At 29.6% G+C, this 24,684-nt stretch overlaps 1 protein-coding gene across 7 annotated transcripts in view; it reads right to left on the bottom strand.

Annotated features, from left to right (window-relative positions):
- Nucleotides 1–24,684, bottom strand: part of LOC113393095 (sex determination protein fruitless) — a 70,507-nt gene that overhangs the window by 12,220 nt on the left and 33,603 nt on the right. The window contains exons 2-6 of one of the 7 annotated variants that reach the window (XM_026629797.2): nucleotides 15,038–15,066; nucleotides 14,487–14,590; nucleotides 3,394–3,545; nucleotides 1,443–1,580; nucleotides 1,260–1,361 (exon numbers count right to left, since the gene is read on the bottom strand). In XM_026629797.2, the coding sequence (XP_026485582.1) occupies nucleotides 1,260–1,361; nucleotides 1,443–1,580; nucleotides 3,394–3,545; nucleotides 14,487–14,505 (411 nt within the window). In that variant the 5' untranslated portion in view covers nucleotides 14,506–14,590; nucleotides 15,038–15,066. Of the gene's footprint in view, nucleotides 1–1,259; nucleotides 1,362–1,442; nucleotides 1,581–3,393; nucleotides 3,546–3,689; nucleotides 3,829–4,036; nucleotides 4,342–4,382; nucleotides 4,539–14,486; nucleotides 14,591–15,037; nucleotides 15,067–24,684 lie in introns of those variants that run through there. The other 6 variants (XM_026629798.2, XM_026629799.2, XM_026629801.2 and 3 more) reach the window with 6 other exon arrangements.

Raw genomic sequence — 24,684 nt, 5'->3', positions numbered from 1 at the left:
CGCTAAAAGCTTTAGCGTCCTGTGCCTTCTAAAACTGTTATAATCCTATACTTTTTAATTTGTTTCATAATAATAACAATTAAGAACTATTATAACGAGGTAGATTTTGTTCGTTTTCGACATAGAACTTTCATATTATGGCTTAAGGTTTTGAAAGTGAAGTATAACATAAAATGTTTATAGTTGAAAAAAATAACAGTAAATTTAGTTCGGCCGTATTAAATTTATCAAATAAAATAAACAAGTATTGCGTGTGGTTCATATTCGGACAAGATTTTTTTGCACATCAATAGTATAAGATATTTTTTTAATATCCTTTTTATTACAAATAAGAAAGGAATCCTTTATTAAAAAAAAATATTGTTCAAAAGTCGTTTAAATTTGTTGATTCGGGCCAGTAGTTTCAGAAATATTACAAGATGTACCTATAAAAACAGTACGTGGGGCGTGAGATCTATTAGCACTCCGTATACACTGATAGAATACGAGCGGAGACATCACTTAGCCCTATACCGATTGCTTTAAATGATTCGTATATTTCAATATATTTAATAATACAACACCGTGTGAAGTCAAGACGTGAAGTTAGTATAGAAAAATAGCTACGCGTAAGTTATAGGGTCATCGATCACTCTTGCTAAAAATTGACTCTATTTAAAACTGGACAGCTGAAATGAAATAAAACTCCCGTTTTGAAGCGACTTACACACTACACAGATACCTACTGCATTTAAACATGCAATGCGAAATTTCCTACACGCAAGAATGCTAGGTACAGTTTTTTCAACACACTATTTCGAGTTATTTTCGGAACAAGGCACAAAATTAGGACATGTATAATCTATCTACGAACGAGATAGCAACGATATAAGAGCTAAGAAATAAGATCATGAATCTAAATAGTGTATACATGTAAATTTGTAAACTATATCTTGCTCTGATAGGTTTTAAATTCCTAACATCCGCCGCCCTGACTCTGCCCGCTTTTTTATCCATAATCATGTCTAGATAGTGTCAAAGATATTGAACAAATAATATATGCATCTACCTTAATGTTATCAAATATACATATAAATATATGTATTTGAAGTATTACTATTTAAAATGAATGTATAAATCAATTTAAATTTAAGAATAACAAAAAAATATGTAAGCGTGTGATAAGAATGTAATTCAGAAATATTATTTTAAATAAGGGGAAGGGTAGTTTTGAAAAATATATTTATTTATTAGCAGAATAATATTATTAGGCAGCTCACCTTAGGATTCAATGTATTGTTTTCCGTCAAACCTCTAACTTGTAAACTCTCAGCAGTCTTAAGGAACATCGGTAGCATATTTTGGCCAACATTCACCTCTCCCTAAAATTAATTAAATACATAAAACATATTGCTGTAATCACATGCTATTTTAAGTAAGCTGTTAGGAAATGCTCCGCTTACCTTATACATGAAATCTAACAGAGACTTCATCTCTGAAAACCGCACATCTTTTAGGAATATTATTGGATGTGGGTGATTATTTTGTAGGAAAATACTTTCAAAATATGGGGAACAAGCAGAGAGTATTGTCTGATGTGCCTAAAACAATAAAAGAAACATTCATGTATAATAATGACCAACAAATACCAAATATAATTAAAACTAAAGAAATGCAGATCTATTTGAAGGTCTTTTCTGTTAAGATCACAATATGAATACCATCTAAGGCTAAATTTTTGTAGAACTATTCTTATTTTAATAAGGCTGAACATAGTCATCTTTTCATGGCAAATTTTCATTTTGCACAACTTCAATAGTTTTAAATGGCTCAGTAACACTCATGACCAGTCTAGACAGTTACATATATTCTAGCAAATCATTCTTGTCTTGATTAATATTTGAAGCAATGTCACTTAATCACAAAACATTCATAAATTAATAGTTTATAACATGTTCTACAATTTTATTTCTACTACATATGAGGCCATTCACACAAGAATAATACATTAATTTGGTTTTCTAAACCCTAAAACCTGCAAAACAAGTGTCATAAAATTTAGAAAGTTAAAAACTTGCAGCTTCTCTGCAGACTCCTACCTAAACTGTTCACTGTCGACCTACAAAGTAAATTGCATTTTATTAGCATAAACTTTCATAGATTTTTTTGAGGTTTAGAAACTATATAACAATATTCAAAATTATTGTCTCAGATTGGTAAAAAATATTTAAATTTATTTAATATTTCGACATAAGCATTATTAAGCATGCATTGACTGGACATTACTATGACTGTTGTGATAAAATTAAAACTGGCACAATATTTATCATGCAAAGATTTCACCTACAAGAGATTTACATCTAGTTTCTTTAAATATACAATCATCTAATAGAAATATTGCTTGACATAGTTAATAAAACTATGCATTATATAAATGTATTAACCCTAAAAATGTCCAGAAAATAACAATAGTTTATAAAATAATAAAAATAGCTCCTCATACAAATAAAATATTTCTTAAGTCTTTTTTATTATTATAAGTAACCATTTATAATCAGTAAAGTAGCAGTTGATATGTGAGCTACCTATAAGTTTTTATGCAATATAGCATATCATCATTTAAGTAATGACCTTGTGAAATTAGCAAATATTTAAATCTGCATTGTGGCCTACCTTGGTTAAGTGTCTCATCAAATGTTTAAAGCAACTGGTATGAACCTATGCAAAATATATTCAATATTTGAAACAAAATATTTTAAAGTTATTTGGATAATTATTATGATATTGAGTTATTGTTTTGAAACAGTAAAATTATTGGATGTTGTCAATGAGGTAAAACTTCAATTTTAGTAAAGATGATATTGTTAAAGATATATTGTTGGTAAATAAAGTATGTCTTGCTACTTAATTATGAACATTTATTAATTTAAATTAATAAAATTATTGTTATTAAGATTTGTGCCTACATATGATTCATTGATTATTATGACAAGATGCATAAACATACAGCATTTTGAATAACTGTAACATGGTAAATCATATAACTCATGAATGTTTACATTGTATGCACTTTGTTATGACATAACAATAAACATTGCACTAATATGTCAGTATTTTAAAACAAATTTTTAAGATTATCCTTTCCTTAATATTGCATGATTTAGATGAATTAAATTATTTCAAAACTAAGCTACTTGGCTTTCGCATTGTACATTCAAATTTTACTAATTATATATAAATTTGCAAAACAAAAAGACTTTGCACAATACACTATATAATTTGCTAACAAAAACAATGTTATAGGACTCTTTACTTTTGGTTACCGAGGGATTAGTATTTTTTTTGATAAATTTCTTATTTAAAACTTCCTAAATATTTTATTGCAATTTAAGATAATAGAGATAAGATTATTACCTTGACTGTTTCCCCATCGCAAGCAAGTGTGACATCGCAAAGTGCTTCTCTTTGTAGTAGGCTTGCAAGCACATCTGTTAGGTTGGTTGGGTGGTTGTTCCAGCGCAAACAAAATTGCTGGTCCATTGTTGGTGCTAGTGTCAGTGACCGTGCTGCAAACAAATAAATAAGCCATAACAAATTGATTTACCCTTAAAAATTAAGTTAAATTTCACTACTAACAATAATTCGCAATTTTGCAAAGTGATCTGAATCAGGAAGTAGAGCTAGAATTTAAATGATGCTTGAGAACATACTTGAAGTCTAAGACAAGGCGAAAATAATAAGACACGTGCGCTGGTTACCAAATTTACATTAAAGTCATTAAGTATGTGCAAAAAATTGGCGGCCATAGGCCCTAGATAGTAGAACGGAGAGATAAGTGACATCAGCGGTTCGAATTAATAGGGGCCGCGGGCAGCAAGCTTACTGTACTCCACATTGACAGTTAGACCGAGCGCCGACACATATCTACTTGTTGCATGCTCCAAGCGAGACCCATACATTATGTAATTTAACTCCAGAAAGCAGACGGCGGGGCCACCGACCCTACGGGATGCTAAAACCACTAGTCGTCTATAAAACGAGTTTAGTAAAGTAGTACCGCTGGCCAAAAAAAATCGCAACATGCTGACACCGTTATAATCGCCAAGCTGGATGTGCCAGTTGCTAATTTCCAACGTGTGGTTTCAGGAATTTGATAATGCACCATTACTGCCGTTGCCACTAATCACTCCGCGTGCCTGAAAATTCACGACCGAAGAACAAACGGGATTTCTAAACGCGTAGTTGTTTCAACTTTGACTATTCGTAGCGCCATTTGCCGATCCCGTATCTCAGAATCTTAAAATTATTAATCAACAACGAAATTTTCTCTAACACACAATTAATTCACCATCACAAATCAAAAACAACTAAAAGACACACCAAGTCAATAATTCCTAACTCACCATTTGCAAAATTTTTGCCATCACAAACGCCACCCGACCCCTACCTTGCACTGTCTTTTTGACCACACACACATCTCGATTTCCGTGTTCACTCACGGCACCTCACGGCCTTCGGAATATCTTTCACATCATAATCGGCCAGTATTCGCAACGCGAACTTCATACGTTTCTAAACGACGCGCTAAATTCAAATTTTGCAATAAAATTTTCATTGATATTTTTATATAATCGTTTTGAATGCAGAATCCAACTTGTACAATACATATGTAATAATTAAAAATACAATTATATTTATGATTATACCTTTTTAATTGTAATTTGTTAGATGTTGTAGTTCTTTATTTTTAATGTATTGTAGAAGAGGTTATGAGGCGAATTTAAAAAAAAAAACAAATATGATGAAAAATATGTGTAAAATCAATTTCACAATTTGTTAAAACTATTTTGAATACGTTTAACAATTGTTATTAAATTAAAACACTATAATAGTTAGGTTTATTAACATTGGCCTTGACATTTTTGTTATCACAAATTTGCACATCCTCCTATCTCCCGGTAGCGCCATCTGTAAGAATGTTCTTTTGTTATCATTTGCAATCTTGATACTGAATACTTCGAATAGATGGCGCTGTAACTTTGCCATGCGAAATGTTGTTTCGTCAGAGGACAGCGACCTTCTTAGTTCCTAGTTCTAACTTCGAATGATTGTATGTTGATTGTTGTATATTGTTGCTGTTATTAATTGAGTATGATTTAAATCTAAATTAGCTGTGTATATGTGACCATTATATTAAAAGTTCTCTTATTAATAATGTTATTGTAATATTAGTATTACAACGTAAATCTACTGAATTAAATAAGTATATTAACAGTACCTATCTATTTTTTTGTCTCTTATACCTACAAAATGTCCATCGGGCAGGCGGTAATATGTTGCACGTGGGATTTATATCATACTGAGATTGTAATTAGAATAATTGTCACAACCTGTTGCAATATATTTATAGCAGTATTTACTTAAATTAGGCACATGTTTATATTGGGGGTGTTTACATATATTTTATTTATATATTACATAACCTACAAAATCATTTAGATTTTTTTAAAATAATGTGTCGTTTAGCAGATTCAGCGCCTAGATAGATCGACGCTCGGTCTCAATAGAGTGTGGTTCATTGAACTTGAGAATCAATCGTAAATTCGTTCTTTTTGTTCCTTCATAAAATAATTTAAAAATAGTCAAGACTTCATATTATATACCTACCTTACTTTTTAATGATAGTTTTATTAAGATTATTAATTCTATGTGTTATCGATGGCCATGTTGCATGTGCCTTTGTTATTGTTTATAAAAAATACATTAAAGATTGAAATGCCAATAGAGACTAAGAGCATCTAACTTAGCTAAGCTTATGAGAGGCTACACAATGTATACTTACTAATTATTTTTAAGAACAAAGTATAACTTAGGTTTTTTATCAATGGTAGGTACAACAGTAAAAAGTATCATCTATAATCTATAAATATAAATAAGGTAGTTACATCTGTACATATAAAAAAAAAACCTTTCTAAAATTTCTATGCTAAGTTCGCATCACCTCTATTTGTCGGTTTCATTTTGACTTGTAGGTTTATCTCTTTTTTTATGAAACCTGTTATGATTATTGTTATGCGCTTACACGATTTCTTTTGAACATATTTTGTATATTCAATTATTATTTAGGCTTTAATATATTTATTATTATTTGTATTAACGATGATAATTAATAGTTCTGCTATTGCTTTATGCATAATTATCACTGTTCTGTAAGTTAGTGATTTGTTTATGGAAAGGTGTACTATAATACAATTCCTCTGTGGATAAGTATACACGAGATATGGTTTGTTTTACAGTTGTTCGGGTGTGTGACTGGGATATTCTTACCTATGCATAGTCTATTTGATAGACAAGAGAAGAAAAGTAAAATAAACAACTCTGACATTGAATTGTCCGATATCATTGGTCGTAACGTTGAATTCAATGAATTTTCTACGATATTCATTATGGAATCGTAAAAAATGGCGTTTTGATGTTGAATGTTGTTAAAGTTGTTATCGGACATTTGGAAATAAAATTAAAGTTGATATAAGTAGCGGTACAAGAACCGTCTGTAGTGCATTATAAAGCAGATCTATAAGCAAATGGACTGTGACTTGTACATCTAAAATAGTTTATATTTACTCCTTCGTCGATTGGAATAGGATATATACGTACATACGTGCGTTTACGTCTATTGTAATCTGTGAAAGCAAATCAATTTTTGACTGACGTCTGTCATTTAGTTGACGGTTATATTTCAATGTTAAGCAGTCGACATCAGATATAAAACAGGTGTCACAACAGTTCTTTTTGAAATGGTTTATTAGGATTTCATTTACCAAAAATATGTCACACCTCCCGTTTTCAAGCTATATGATTTAAAAATATTCATGCTATCCTTCGCTTCTTGCACTGGCCGTTGGACTGATGCATAGCGCTAGCATTTCTCTAATATGCTGCTGTCTCTTTGGTGGTACTTATGATTAGGTCGCTCTCTTTGAGTTACCCAAGATTCGTGTTGAATCGAGTCCATTGGATCACTTTTAACTATTCATGGATATACTACAAATTAATGCAAGAATACAAAACAAAAAATTAATATTTATTCTTACTTTCCATATTTTCAACTGTTTTATTTATAAAATTATTTATACTATCGTTGTCTTGACTTTTGACAAATATACCTGCATCTAATATCTTATTTGGAAACTGGAGTATCAAGCCTTTCTCTTATCGGTTGATTGATTTCAAGTGATTGTCTTCATGTAAGATACTTATGAATCTTACATGAATAATTTAAAAAAGGTACCTAGTAATATGGATAGAATTATATAATTTTAATTTAGTTAATATTTTTTGTTGTATAATTCTCTCATAATATTTAGAATGATAAATTGTATTGGCTGCGTTATTTAAAACCTTTCTTTGGTTTCGTTATATAAAACTTGTAAAGCACGTGTTCGATATCTCGCTCATTTGGTCGTATTTTGCTCATATTTATTTGTGCACTTCGAAAGCACAGTACCTCTAATGGTATCAGTTTCATTTCCTTCCTTTTATAAGCTATTTTAGATGTTTACGTTGATACTAAAATACTTATTGACATACTTATTATGTTTCGAACCAGTGGTAGCTTTACATTTAATATTGTCATCTTTAAATAACAATTAAAATGTGCTTTTGATTCACCATCAACATTAATTAACATATTTTGATTTATAGGTATAGATTATAGTAAGTATATTACAAATCAATACTTTTACAAACTTCACAATCCATTAATATATTAAAAAGTACCATAATTAGTAACCAATATTTTTATATTCTAATCAAATTGTAATAATTATATTATTTATTTCTAAATAAAAGATATATGTTAATTGTAAAAGTTTGGGATTTCAATTGTCAATTAACTATCCCCGTTTATAAGATATAAAAGATAGTAATGTATGCAATCATGTTCATTACTGGGATGATGAGAGTGGCTGTCCGTGTCACTCGGTAATGTAATGCAGTGCAAATGAGTCAATCTCCACGGGGCCGGGTGGCCACACAGACCCATTAGGAAATCGATTCGTTCTCAACCCCATCGACATCTAGCCTCCGCTATTTCGATTGTTCCTCAATGGGGGAACGGTTTAAATTAATAATTAAATCCCCGTTCAACTAAATCTGTCTCTGAGTACTGCGGTCTAATATATAGATTAACAATATCATCGATGTACCACATATACACTGAATTTGCCACAATTTGAATTACTTGTCCTCCTTGTGTCAGAACACCTGAAATCTAATAATGACGTGAACCGTGAGCGGAAAAGTCGACCGCTGCCGCTGGTGCACTTAGTTTTCCAATCTAAACAATAGAAATTCAACGGGTGCACGGCCCGCGGGACACTGATCTATCTCTATGTAAATTATGCGGGAAATAACAACGACTTGTGTTCATCACGGCGTCAGGGCACGTGGCATAGATGAGACGAGATGACATAACATTATTTTTTTATATTATTTTTTTTCTATTAGAATTCTGAAAATATTTTTTTGCGTCAATTGCCATTAATATTTTTGTAAACCTATTTTATACAATTTTGCCTGTCGAGATCGTGAAATAAAAAACATATCACATATACAAGTCTAGTTTAAAGCGTGCCAATTGTTTATTAGGTTTTAAAAATACATTACAATAATGTTCATATAAAAAAATATTGCCTCCATATTAATATAAATAAATATTTATTAAATTTTTTAAAGTAAAATATAAGATAACTTACCGTATTAATACAAGGAATCATGTAGCATTCGCAGATGCAATGCACGCACAGCACACTGAGAGTAGACTCGGCAAATACATCATTACACTTCGTTGGTCCATTCATCTTCCGAGCTTCATGTAAATTCAGTTTTGCAAAATTAAGATATGATTTCGCTTTGCATTTAATTAGAAAATGATATTTTATCGTGAATTCATGAGTAAATATATAATTAATGTCGTATGAAGTGTTAAGATACCTTTGGCATAGTACTGGTAAGCACCGTTATTGTGTTTCATTCCTAAAATGTTTAAAAATTAAATTCTTGATAATTGTGAAACCACCCACCCACAAATGAGAATATAGTCTGACTCGTTGCCAAGAAATAACGAAAGTTGAGTCAATTTGCCAAATCGTCTATTTGGACTATTGTCTCCCAGGAAGCTAATAATGTAACTCATGAATTACCAAATTCGATGGAAGGAAGTATATAATATAGCTTTAATGCCAATCTTAAAAAGAGTGATCATTAGTGGTTTTGATTTTATGTCTTATGTTTTTTTATAAATTGATTATATACCCTTACAGTGAGAATGATGTTTTCAATGTATTATATTAGGCTACTAGTATATTATACGATATTGATATATAAGATTGCTTCTGTTTAAAATATGATCAGTTTTGTAAGTAGTTTAAGATTTCGCATTGCAGTCAAACAGGATGCTCTAAACCTGTAAAAAAAAGTCAATGAGATTTTTTATATTAAAAGCAAAATAATAAATATCCATAAATTGAATTTGAAATTGAAAATATGAATAAATGACAACGAACGCAAATTAAAGTGAGTATTTTTTATTTTAACTTTGGACGTTTGACGACATATAATGTTTGGAACCTTTAGTTTTGAACTTGAATTCACTTTTTATAGTCAAATACGTCATCTAAATTGTTTGGTTGTCGAAAAAGTTAAAGTTGCTGCCATTTTAACTTTAGATTAGAACTTTAAAAATTAAGCAATCCTACCACCATTTCACGGGATTTTTTTATAGAGGTGTTTCTTTTAGATTTTATTATGTTTATATTTAGTTAAGTCTATAATTTAGTTAACTTCTTTTAACGAAAGATTTAAATTAATGACAAACTTATGTACATATTTTAATATATATTTTTGTTTATTTTCTAAAGATAGTTAAAAAATATATTAAATTAAAATTAAAAAACATGCTAAATAGAGTCAAATGCAATAACAAAACTAGACAAAAATACATAATCCAGTCTAAACAAAATCGGTAATATTTATTGTTAAGAGTAAGAATTCGCTTCTTCCGTTCTCATGAATTTTTCATGGAGACACAGTAGGCAATAAGTCTATCACTGCGTGCTAGAACTAAGGTTCAATATTGTGGTTGAAAATCTTAGTTAGCCAGCCATATTGTAAAATGTGTGAATATTTGAGATTTCCTTGGAACCGAATTGAAAATTGTACGTCGTAAGAACAAATTTGAACATTTTATCTCGAAATCACATTTTGTTGTTTTGTTTCTTTAGATTGTAAATATATATTAGATAATTATTGTTTATTTTACTATATAAATATATTTATTTAGTTATATCATATCGCTGATTAGAAAAAAAAATCGATAAATTTATATAATATCTAATTTTAAAGAATAATGTAAACAAATTTCTTCATTTTAATATTAATTACTCTATTTTTTATTTTATTTTTAAAAGCTCGTTTTTACTTTATATTATTATTTTATATTTGCATTCTTTGCTAAGCCTTTGAAATATGATTGATTTAAAAGTCTTCAAACGACCCGACATCAAGTCTATTATATGAAAAATTAAAAAAAAACCAAAATGTACCGCGTGTTCTTTTCATTTGGTATTGAGTATTAAAAATAGATTGGATTATGAAGGAAGCATGCGGAATATGGTAAAATTTATACATGTGTTATGAAGTGCTTGTAAAGACGATGAATTAATAAGACGTTTATATGCTCATTTTGTGCTGTAGTTTGTTACAGCTAAGTGCAATAACGGGCGAGTTTTAACGAGAACTGAACTGTTTTATTATCTCAGCGCATTAAATGTGGTCTAACAGTATAGTCGCACTTCATGTAACACCGACGTGGATTAATTACGTGAGTTTGTGTGGAAAGATAAAATTTTTTTTTTGATTGCTCCCATGGCGGGGAATAATTATGATTATTTCCGAATTCAAATTCAATTCTTGATTGAAAACTGTCATTGATTAAAATAAATTAACATTAAAGTTAATTTATCATTTTTTCAGAAAGAGAATACTAGTGTGTTTTGGTATGCGTAATAGCAATTTTATTTGTTTATTTGTTTGTGAAAAGAGATACTAGTAGAAATTTAATTGAAAGAGCGATGGATATAATATAATAAAAAAAACCTCGAATAATAGGCATAATATAAAAGAAGTTGGATAACAGTAATTCAATTTTGGGTTCAGCGTTTTTCATTTGCATTAACAAGTAAGCTAAAAACGTTATCTTCCTAACTTTAGCTTAACATTAAATTAATTAAAATTCCTAAAATATTAGACTGAATAGGATAAAAGTACATTTATGAAATGCTGTAACATTGGAGTTAAACATGGCAATGGGAAATTGCGTAGTGTAAAATGTTCTCATTAATGTTTTTTTTACGTAAAAAAAGTTTTAGCACATCTAGAAAAAGCAGTCCGGCGATTTCGTTCTAGTATATGGATATAGAGTTAATGTTTTTTACTGTTATATACCCTTCTATTTCCGGTAAAAAAAAGTATTATTTATATTCACTTAGGACGTACGTGGTCAACGATCCAGTGATGCATGCTTATACACGTTGGTAAGTAATTTAAAAACACTGTCTGTATTTATATAAAAAACACGACTATGATAGCATTACCGATAATAAGTCTCGTAATGATTATTATCTTTTTAAAATATTTTATAGTAATATCATCATATAATTTATAGAGATATAAAAAAAAATATCTTGTTGAGTTTATATATAAATATACTATAATATACTAATTTTGATAATCTTATTAATCCAATATCTGGCTAATAAAAAATAACACTACTTCAAAATATTATTTTTGAGATACTTTTATTGTTATCACAATAGTTTTTCATGTTTATCGTTCATATTTTGTTATTATATTGTATTTTATGAAAATTCGTCTATTTGTTTAACTTAATTTTCGGTTGTTACACTTAACCTCTCTTTATCGTACTAGATACGTATGAAGATATTATGCAAGTGGACCTTTTAGTCGAATGGACATAGTCCAAATATCCTTCAGCATTCATGCAATTGTTCATAACAAACCGTCTTATTTTATTACTGTATTATATTATTTTATTATTGCATTATATACATAATTTTTAGATTTTCTATCTTAACTGTATGTGGTTATTTTAATCCTTAATACATACCTATGGAAATACTAATATAATATCTATGCATTTGACTTTGAATTTATAGTTACGGAGATATTAACAGATATTTATTTGAATAATACATCAAAAACATGCGAGAACATGCAGTTTTAAGGCTTATGCAAAATAAATAAAATTTAGAGTTGTTTTTATCTTTGTTGTTTTTATAATATTAAGTGTTTTCAAATAAAGCAAGCCATTTAATTATTATCAGACATTGGAAAAAATTAAAATTGTTGTTTTGAATAAAAATCAAAACATTACCTAACTCGAAACTATACATGTAGGGGAAATACATGAAATACAAATAATACCCAGCTCTGTTTTAATAATAGTGAATAAAATTGTAATTTAATCACAAACGGAAAATACGGTAATTATTAAGTTGATTTGTAATAAAAAGAATTACAAACATTTGAATCACACTAATTCTTCAATATTTAGAGTGTATGTTTTTAATTTAATATGTGAAGCTAAACATGGTAATATTCGTATGATTCTACTTTTAATGAATCTCGATAAAAGCGCAGGCAAAATGATTGATGGTATTTTCTCAAAGACTCCGATACAAATAGCTTCCGTGTCCATATACATATAAAATGTAATGTACTGTTACAATAAGATTACTAGCGTGTGTAATCCCCACAGCGTGTCCAACAGCGTATAAAGCATATTCGCTCAATGCAAGCTTGGAAGCTCCGGCCCACTTGCCACAGCGTCGCGCTCCCCACTAACATAGAGCACTGCAGACATAAGTCTTGCACCCGACTGTATTTAATTACATTTAAATATTTCCGGTAAGACAAAAATTGTAAATACATATAATAGTTTTTGATTTCTGAACAAGGGTTATGTAAGAGTGAGGGTTCTTAAAATATTATTTATATTTACTGTTTTTTTTTGTTATTTTTACCAAAATCTCTAGTTATTCTTCCAAGGAATAACTTGCCTTTTGGGAACATAATTTTGCCTAGTTTTGGGACATTTATAATTAAGATATTGCGTCTTACTGTTCATTGATAAAAATTGTTTGAAAAATATATATTATAATATCCCTAATTTTAAATTTTAATTTTATCAATACAATGTACAGAATAGATAGTAAAGTTTTCGTTAAGTTAATTTTGAAACTTTATACAAAGCACTGTCGAGGAAATTTTCTTAAGGTTATTTCACAATGTTTCACCACTTACTTATGATATTTATGCATTACTTCAAGGTTTAGTATGATAGAGTAAATCCATAGATAGTAGATACTTGATATACTAATTCAGCCTTACAATAACGGTAATTATTTGCTTGCGAGATTATATCATTTGTGTGGTTATAATTTTTTTTTTACTACACAGCTACTACTACTAATTACTACTAATACGCATGGATAAAATATTTTGTCCATGCGTCATTTGCCGGCTTTAAATTTATCTTGTCTGAAGTCTACGCGACTTTTAATTATTTATTGACGTATGCTTTACACTTAATTTGACAGCAGATGTGTCGACTGAGCAATTATATCATTAAAGTCCTTTTCATTATTCAAGTTCTTTCGAGATTTTAAATTAACAAATAATTTGATTAACATAGCTAAATACTCGGAATATTCATAAGCGTTTATTAATACGAACATATACGAGTAAGTACATACTAAAGGACTTTCTGATTTTAAAAGTGATTAATGTCGTATTAGTTTATATTATTTCAAAATTATAACTACCAGATAAATATTACGAAACACTCACAATTTTGCTTATATCTAGCATATAACTACTCAGATTTTCTCCGGTTTTCAACTGAAGTTACGTTGAAAATTTAAGATTTCGTTCGTTTTTTAATTAATTATATTAGATTTTGTTTTAAATTTAAAAAACATATTTATATTTTAGTTATTTTTATATTTATAGTTTTTATTGAAATCAAAAATACGAAATGGCATAAAATAAGGCATTAATCAAGAAAAACCTACCAGATATAGGGTATTATAATTTGTTAAAAAAATAGTGTATCTTAGTTCGGAATAATATAGTGTGCAATCAACAAAATAAATTTAGTTTGACGCTTTTTTTGAATTTTTGTAAACTAAAGAGTATTCTTAATGGCATTAATAAATATCTAATGGCAATGATTTTATTTTGTTCTGCCTTATAGCTAACTAGTAAAAATTTGATCGTAATTTTTCGTAAGAAATCTAAATAGATTTATGAATAGTCTAAAATGATCGCTAGGTTGGTAGGTGGTCTAAAATGATTGGTAGGTGTAATTATTAGCTAACATCAAGAATTCGCAATTTGAAGCAATATATGTTAATTAGTCCACTTACCTTTTGTAGTTAAATTCATTCGTTCCTCTTCAATGCTTGCAAACAATCAGTGTCGATTTAGGTTGTCGGCGAGCTTATTAATTTTGGTATGCCAGCTAATTATCCTGTGAATATGCGGAGTACTTGTTCAAGTGTCATGAATTAGATTATATTATTATTGTATATATGGTATGTATTTAAAGTTAAAGGATTAAGTACCAATTGCTTATAATATGATATACATATCTCATTTACATGGAGTACTAGGGTATTAAAATATTTGAAGAGGTTATTAATAGCTGATGATAGATTAATGAACAGTGTAATAAGTTCTACAATTAAAATTTATTGTATCACGACATTTAAGGCCTCGGGACTTTAATAATTGAGAAAGACCCAAGGTAATATTTGATGAACTAGTTCACCTGCTTTTCTACGTGACGTAACTCACATTTGAGGATTAAATTTAGTAAACTACGTTTGCATACTTTGTTTGAATAGTGATTGGATAAAATTAACTATCACAACAAAGCTTGTTTTATTTATCGGTTTGTTTAATAAAAAAATCGTACGTTTTCTTGATATTTTCTGTGTAGTTTATCTGGAACAAATAAAAACATTTATGTAATCATAAATATAACACTTAATTATATCAAATGAATAGATCTTTTCTACATAACAACTAACTTACGTCCGCGACTTCGCCCGCATAATTTTTTGTTTATTTTGACATATTATACACACGAAGAATATGATAATAATTAATCTTATAAAAATAGCAGAATTTAATGGAATATCCTACAGAAAGTTAAGTACAGAATATATTGATATTTGATTAACAAAAATATGAAATGTTTTTTATGATTTTAACCAAAATAAATGATCGATTTAAATCAAGACCTCGGGCAAGTAGTTTTGAGATATTACGGTATGTTTTAATGAGCACATAAAATAAAAATAAAAGGGAATCATGCCGTATTTTTCAAACAGTTGCCGGCTTGAAGACAATTTTCCGAGCATATTTTGGTGCATTTTTTATATTTATTCTTCACCGCCATGCTGGCAGACTGATGATTGAGAAACTTCCGTAATGGATAAGAAGCGCTTAATAAGAAATTCTAAGTCGACGCTTAGGACACCTATTCCCGGAACTAGTTGACAGACGAATATTTGTTCGTTGGAATTAATCATTGTAATATCAATCATATCCCAGACAAACTAATATGAGTGTAACATTTTATTTTGTTTCAATGAGATGTGGCCCAATATATGCTTTTTTTTTTAATTTACGTTTTTCTATTTAACAATACAATTCATCTCATACTCGGCGATGAACTCGTGAACAATGTATGAGTTTTATGAAAATCTGCCATATGTATATCTATCTACCAAACTACTAAAAAGCAACATTATTGTATATATATATATATAGCTCCAAGTATTGTCTTCAAAATGAGAGTAAGTCTTAGTCCAACAGTGGGACATTTACAGGCTGTTACTTGAATTTATAATTCTGTAAAAAATATGACATTCACACAACTTTTGTAGTATCCCACATTCGTAATTACGACTTCATCGACTGACCTTCTGTAACGTCACAATTACGACTAATCCAACGCCACTCGATCTTGGGCAAATACGAGTATATTATCTTTTAAAAAAAATCAAAATACATTGGACTAAATAATCTATTTTAATACTGATTTATAAGCAAAATAGGTAATTGAATACGGAAGCAAAATAGTTACAAAGGTTCTTATGATTTAACTAGGTTCTTGTATGTTTTATGATCAATCATTTATTTCTTTATTAAACAAATTAACATACAACTCAAGTACAAATAGTGATCTCTGATAATGGTATAATAATAACAGAATACGAATCTTAATTAAGAAGTATATTATTTTTAATAGTTTATTTCGTAGATAGACGTAGAGTTAAAAAAAGAAAACCCTTGTATGTTGTAGGTAGTTGTATGATGTCAAAATCACAGTATAAGCGGCTGACCTTTTCATACTGAATGATGCATGCGTGAAGGGCATTTTCTTTCACCAAAGCAAAAAAGCCGCTATGGTAAATATGTTATAAAGAAAGTTGTTGGACTGAAACAGCACTGTACACTATAATATCTGCGGGCGGTCAGATATATAAAAACGTGTAATTTTTGCATCTCATCAAGTAAGAATCAGCCATGGTTAAATCAAGAAATTGAGGGATCTAAATTTATAATTATATGATATCTAATAAAACGAAGTTGATGTTTATTTCCGAATTAATGATTGCATTTATTATTTGCTTCAAACATATAATGTCATAAACGAAAACAAAGAAATAACATTATTCGCTTATGTCATCTGATATATCTCCTCGGTAATACGGACATTAACATGAATTCCTCTCAGATAATGGGTTGGTATCATTTGATGGACAACTTTAACACTGCATGTGCTCATTGGTCAATTCATATAGCGCATGTTTACCCGGATTCCTGTTTTTTTTTTATGTCAGGTGGCAAACGAGCAGGAGGCTCACCTGATGGAAAGTGACTACCACCGCCCATGGACATCTGCAATACCGGGGGGCTTGCAGGTGCGTTGCCTGCCTTTCAGGAAAGAGTACGTAAAATTCAATGTCGCTTTTCACATCTGTCTGTTTGCGGACAAACAGAATGAAGCGGACTTAATTTTTCTAAACTATACGTTGGATTTTGAATTCGGTCTTACCAAAGTTTAGTTAATTATTTCTTGAAATGTAAAGAGCCTTTATGTAACAAAAATAGCAGCAAATTGTTATTTTATCTGTGCAAGCCGTTAAAATAGCTTTGCGACATGTAACAATGATCAATACTGAATAGTAAATAAGAAAAATACAGAAATTTCTACCTACAGTCATACGAGTGTTTTTTTTTTGCTTTTAGAAGTACATCACAATAACAATGTTTTTATTGAAAAGAGCGGAAAAAATAGGACAATAACTTCAATAACATTTATTTCATACACACTAATAACCCATGTCGAAATACCATATATAATTTAAGTTCAGTGTTTTTAAATTATAGCGTAGTCATACCAATTTAAAAAGTATTTGAGAGATTTTTACTCACTTAAACAAAGGCCAAGTGAATTTAAAATTGTTTATATCGATTGTGCTTCTTTCTTTTATTTATTTATATTTTATTATGATCATACCATTGGCTAAAAAGTAAATTTTGGCTGTATTAAGTTAATAAATTTATTCATTGGTGAAAATATATAGGAACGACTAAAAATACATTTTGTAGTATAATTCATAAATAAACGCCATTTATACAGTAACACACTAGTCGTATCGAAATTGGATGTAGAGTTAAAGCGAACGACTTAAATTCACTTGGTCGCTGGGCCGCGTACTAAGCGCACACCCGCTTTCTCGCACAAGCCTTCGTAAAGTTCAGGGAGGCTTAACTATTTCTTTTCATACGTTTTTATACGTTATTGTTGTTATTTTGAATTTAAAGATTTCGCAATATACAGTGTGTGCCAGTCCCATCATTTTTTCTTGTGCTACAATTCAGAACCTGGTTATTGAAAGTTTGGAAAATTTAAATCAGATCGATCATGAAGCAGAATCTGTCTCATATAAGGGTATTACACTAGACTCGATCCACGAGTAACTGCTTAATAAAACTACATGATTTTTACCATTATACATTTTAAAAGAAAACCTGAAAGTAAGTCGGTATTACCTAATATACAATTATTTGTTAGCGATACTATAAAGAGATTTGGAACTAATTTGACTTTTTTTTATGTTACTATCAAATTAAATAAATTTTTGAATTGATCTCCATTAAATTATGTATTATACAACGGTATGCAAACTACCTCGATTCCGTCAACTAACAAGAGAATAATAATAAAAATAGTTGTCAAAATTAGGCGAAAACAATGTTTCGATCGCAAAGCAATCTGAGTCGGATCAGCACAAAAAGGGACTAGTAACCACTAACACGCGTACAAACAATGTCTTTAATTTAAAGGCATTTAATTTAATTGTGTGATAAACTGATAGCAAAGCCTTTACCATAAATTCAGACTCACACCCAAGCAAACTTATGAGATGAATAAATAATTTAAGAGTTACGTCGGACCTTATCTACACAATCTTTAAATTTAAAGCGGTTGCCCTCTACATGTTAACAAAGCGGCCGATCGGTTAATTGCCCCTGTAGTTTGCTCGATTACTTACATTCACTTAACATTATTTTGCCTAACTGTCTTCTATGTGTTGTGGAATTTCATCGTAAAATAAACCTTATTTATATAGCATTACGTTGCATTTTTCTAAACGATAATAGTATAAGGTAAGGTTTATTACACTAAGTTAGTATTTTTATTTTTATGATAAACTTACAATTTCAGTATCAATAAAAATTCAAAACGTTAATTTAACCGATTCTGCTCATTTAAAATTTGACAGATACTGTCTATTAAACCAAAGTGTTTTATTTCTACAGCAATTTATTTAAGAAACTTTTATTATTTTAATTTTAAATTACTATTAACTATTGCTAAACGCAATTTATTAAAGTTTGTGTATAAAATATTTGTTGTTGTTTTTCTTCCTATACAGTTAAACGTATAGTTAACGGTATAATACAACTTTTTAATTTCGAATTATTTTATTCTAATCGATTCAGTAGATTCTGACACTCCTCTTTAGTTCTTCGTCAGTTGTTCGAAATTACTGTCTTATTGCTTTCTATTTATGAAATAAAGACACGTAGGTATATGACTGGGCTATAGAAGTCTGCCATAGCCCAGTCATATACGTGTCATTATTATATTTGATCTATGCTGTTAATTACCAATGCAAAAAGAAGGTGTCAAAAATATACTAGAGAACTATCGGCTAATTTCCAGTACACGCTGGCTAAAGTACTCGTACGTATCGTATTTGACCAATTCACTATATAACAGTATAAGTATTTATAATTGGTTTTATTCCTGGATTTGATATATTAGTAAAATGGAAAAAGAATTCCAGATTGACGGTATACAAAGTGACAACAGTTAGGCTTTCAATTGATTTGATCATGATATACTACTTATTGAATTAACTAAGGAGCGATCTCTTCTGATGATATTTTTCTCAGTAAAATATACATGGCACTATTAAAATATAGTACTAGTAGTAAGTACTATAGTACCTACTGAATAGCTATACACTAACTTAATTAAATGTTTCTTAAGTTATAATTACTGGCACCTTTGCTATTTAATCATTCATTAGAATATTTTTAGAGAAGTAAAAATATTGAAGACCAAATGCTTTTGTAGGAGTTTATTATTCTTTATATTACATATATACATATATATGTGTGTGTTTATAAGTTACTGAATTTGTGATTTATTTTAGACGTGTATGAAATATTTAGTTCGAATTGAGGAATTACCTCCTAGTTTTCTACTTATGGGGAAGTAAGGTAGGTCGTCTCAATTTTTCCCTTGTGTATTTTTATAATTATACTGTTAATACGGTTCTACGTATAAACGTTACTATATCTTATTGTTATTACCTAAGTGATTGTTTTTCTTAGTATATTTTCCTTGTTGTAATGTTTTCCTTGTTCAATAAAATAAAATAACCGCTTAATTAATAATTTAAACAAAAACTCTAGGATCTATTATACAATAATATCTAAATCGTGTAAACTTATTAAGCCATCTAGAATTATAAAATAGAATAAATATATAAATATAAATAGTTTTTATATTTGTGTATAATAAAGCTGTTTTGATTCATTGTAATACCGACAATGTACTAAATGAAACGATTTCATTTGATTACGATGAATAATCATTAATTAGAATTAATATGATCAGAGGAGCCGCAGGTTATTTCCATGTCTATTACATTACCTGACGAGTTTGAGCAAACTGATTATATTATCGGTTAACCTGAACCTTTTATTAGAGAAAGAAAGAAAAGGGGACGAGTTAAAGTTATTTAATAAGTACTAGCTATTCCACGCGGAGTCACTTGCGTTTTTGGACTATTCATGTCGTTCTATACGTTCATAACCAAGTCAATGTCAATAAATAAAATAAGTACATATTGGTTAGCCGAGATAGCCCAATCGAACACCTAACCCTTAACCGATGATTGCGCGTTCAAACCCAGGCAAGCACCACTAAATTTTAATTACTTTATTTGTATCTATAATTGATCTTGTGGTCAGCGAAGCAGCCATATGTGCATCCACCAAATCGTATTGGAGGAGCTTGGTAGAAAAAACTCATAAACTTTTTTCTTTAAAAGGAGAGGTTTTAGCTATGTGACATTTACAAGCTGTTACTTTACTTTACTTTGCTAAACGTACACCAAGCTGCCATGCCATGCCAGCTGTTCATGATGGAAAGTTTCATAGTCTATAAACTTTATTGCTTTAAAAAATTGGGCATTTCTTTGACTAGATTGATAGATTTATAGCATAAGTTAGTTAGTTGGTAGTAGTTAGTAGGTTGTGTTGAGTTTGATCTTAAAGAGACTTACAGAAAAGTCCAAATGTGTCTATCTTCTAAGGTAACAATTTTAACTATAACAAATATTCTTATTCAAATAAATATTATAGTAAATTTAGTTATGTATAATATAATAATATCGATTAAAATTGACTTTACACAATGTCTTCCGAATTTATAGATACTTAAGAAGATATTACCGCTTCAAAATTTCGAGCAATGTAAAAAATCATTCATCGCGAAATGGGTGGTCCGATAACTAACTGTAACTTTGGCAGTTAAAATTATCCCATTATGAATCTGTACTCTTTAGGAAAAACTTATATCTATGTTTTACAATATTATTTTATTAAATAAAGACTTAATCAATTTTTTATTCATTTATATTTCTCATTTAGGACATACTTATAAACATAAACGGATAAATAAATAAAAGTTATAAATTAATATATCCACTTAATATTTTTATGCTAAGCTCATTTACTTTATTAAAAAGACTGCACTCATGTGACGCTTGGGCGGGATAGATACGTATATATTAAATAGATACATTTACCATAGATTAAAGGGGCGAAATTATCAACAATAGCTTAATAAAATATTTATCTGTTCAAGCAAAACTATGAATGTCTGTTAATAATGAATGGTTAAAAAATTAGGATGTTATGTATTTATAAGGGGACAGTTAGAAAACGAGAGTTTCTGTTAATGTTGTTAGCTTATCCTCAAAGATAAGGTCACATGCGCATGTGTAAATTGTATGTAGTCTATATTTCCCTGACAATAGATAGATAAACTGATTTTACAATATCCCTTGGCAGTGTTCGTCAGGGAAGACTAATTTGCGAACTTGCCCTGGTTACGTTATTACAAATTGTGGCAAGAATATTACGTATTTTTGTATGGTTTTTAAGTAATAACTTAGTTGAGTTAAAAAATAAATAAAATCAATATTATAAACAAAATACTAAGTACTTAGTATACTGATCTTATTAGGAATAAAGAAGAATAATTTATATCTATTTAAATAGTTGTGTAGATTAATAATCTCTAGAAAATGCTTAGATAGCATTTCCCATTTTATTAATTCCATAAGTGTTGCAAAGTATGCCAATAACTGGCGGCAATATTAATCGTTATAGCTTTACTCACCCTTAAAACCGGAACACAACAATATGAAGTTTTGCTATTTGGCGGTAGAGTATGAATGTGGGAATATGTATTTTGGGGCGTGATACCAACACAGACACGAAAGCCCTACCACCAAATAGAAACAAAATATGTTATTGGAATATTATTGTTTCTGGAAATAATTATAATATTTGACATACATTTGACTGTGAATGTGATTTTAAAAGAAGGAGTTACATGCTGTTTCGACGTATGTACTGCAGTTATAGAGCCACTCGTTGTCGAGTGTTATTAGTGCCATGTTCGATAATGGCGGCTATGCTGATCGGCGGGGCTGCGGTGCGCACCCGCTCGTTTACTCTACTAGAGATGACCAAACAGAACACGTCGCCATGTATACTTTTTTATACCTCATTAGAGGAGCCAAATAGGATGTTATCAACACCTTGAGCTACTCTCAAATGAAAGGAAGCTTGTTGCTTGAAGAGGATGTCGGATGTTACATGATGTCTCAACATGACGGAGAAATTATCGCTGGTTTTTACTGGAGCGTATGGAACTCGGCCAGGACTTGATCTGACTTTAGCCCAAAGGAAACAGGAACTATTCGGTAAATAAGTCAAATATGCTGAATAGTGAATAAAACCTGAACATTCCGCCCATTCGGTTGAAATTGAAGACGTGGTGATAAAAACGGCATTTATGCAACTACATATTTTCATTGTTTTCTAAATGAGTGCACTTTGATAATTTTATAACATTACTTGCAATGATAGATGCCGAATTGAATCTAAAATGAGTATTTGATACCGACTATGACTTTTGGGGTTCAATTTGGACAGCAGCCAATACACGCCTATACACTTATTAATCGATTGCTATTCTTTTTTGTTCCCTTACAAAGCCGTGTAATTAAACGTTGGGTGCATTCATGTAAAAGCTGTGCTTGAATATATTCAACATTACGAACCTACTGTTAAAATATCACACAGAGAGTATTTTCACGATCTATGATTATATGTAAGGTACTATTTCTTTGATGTACTGGTTTTTTATTGATAATTAGAATTAAAATGGTTGTTTTGGTTAAAGAAACGTGCTTGCGTTTAATCGAAAATCTCCAAAAAAGAGTTAAAATATATGATAATTATTTTATAAATAAAATAAATAAACTAGTTAAATATATTTAAAGGCGAGAGATCACCTTTGTCAGGATTAGTCATGATTTATGACTTCTAGATGCAATTGGATAACAAGATAAAACGTCAAAATCAATTGTATAATCATTTATTTCTTCAAATATGATTAAAATCAGTGTTTAGTCCAAAAGTCAAATTAATAGTCACAATATTCACTTTATATCACAATTGAATCGAAATGAACCCTTATGTTCATTTCGGATAGTATACCATACGTATAAAAACTATACTAACTATACGTATAACTTCACAAAAATATATAATCATACCAAATTTTTTTCAACTTAATTTTATTAAACACATTTAATTATATTTATAGACGTATCTTTATACTTTAAAAATAAAAATAGTAATTAAACTGTCATAATTTTAAATCAGTTGTGAAAAATAACCGTCAAGATGAACCGTTCTGATTTATCCAAGGTAAGTTTTATTATATTTTTTTTATTGAATGCCTTAATGTGTATTTTTATTATAAAATAAACATGCCTAATGTTTGTTCTCACATATTTTTTTAGAAATGCTGTTGTCGCTATAGGAATTAACATGATTTTGACGTATTTTTTGCTAACGTATATTATACTATACAATGCCGCAGTAGGAGTAATTTACCATTCATTTTTTGTGTATAGAATAATATACACAGCTAACTTAACAGGATCGATATTTTTGAATTTAACTATAAAATAAAAATTGCGATATTTGCAATTTTCCTTTCTGTCTGAACTATTGAACCAATTTTATTACAATTTAAAAAGTGCTACCAAGAAGGTCGTTGTAGAAATCGTCTGCTGACACACAAACGACGTTGTAGGTTCGATTCCCATAAAAAATACTATATTGTTATTATTATTTGGTTTTAGTAATTTTCTGTGTAAGAGGGCAAGTAATAAATGGTTTACCTATCTATAATAGACTAATACATGGCTTTACTAACATGATGGTTAGGATGGTTTCCTTGCATGTTTCTTTTGCTTTGGTTTTAGAGTACTATGAGTGATAGAGCAAGGCACATTTTATCCTTGGTGCCTGAAAATAATGCAGATTTTGAATCAAGTGATGGGGCAAGTAGTGGAGATAAAGCTGGAATGATTGAATCGGCAGAAGGTTCTGAAGCACCCTCGATAAATTCCAGTTACGAAAGGTGAATCCTCCTACAATGTTCTGATGATGAGTCGGGAACGCATATAGAAGTTATTTATGCCGAAACAACTATTCTAAAAATATTAAAAAAAAGCAAGTTTTATATATTTCTATAATTATTTTACTTCTTTGGAGCTGGTGCACCTATTAAGGGGAAAATTATGGTATATTTAATTTGGGAACAATCGGACAAAATAGATTCAAAGACGGTGCTACTAAACTGCTTATTGAAAAGGCTTTGAA

Source organism: Vanessa tameamea, chromosome 12 (genome assembly GCF_037043105.1).
Source record: "Vanessa tameamea isolate UH-Manoa-2023 chromosome 12, ilVanTame1 primary haplotype, whole genome shotgun sequence".
In the NCBI taxonomy this organism is placed as follows: Eukaryota; Metazoa; Arthropoda; class Insecta; order Lepidoptera; family Nymphalidae; genus Vanessa; species Vanessa tameamea.
Note: the sequence above shows the minus strand (reverse complement) of the source record. Positions and strands in the feature narration are given on the sequence as shown.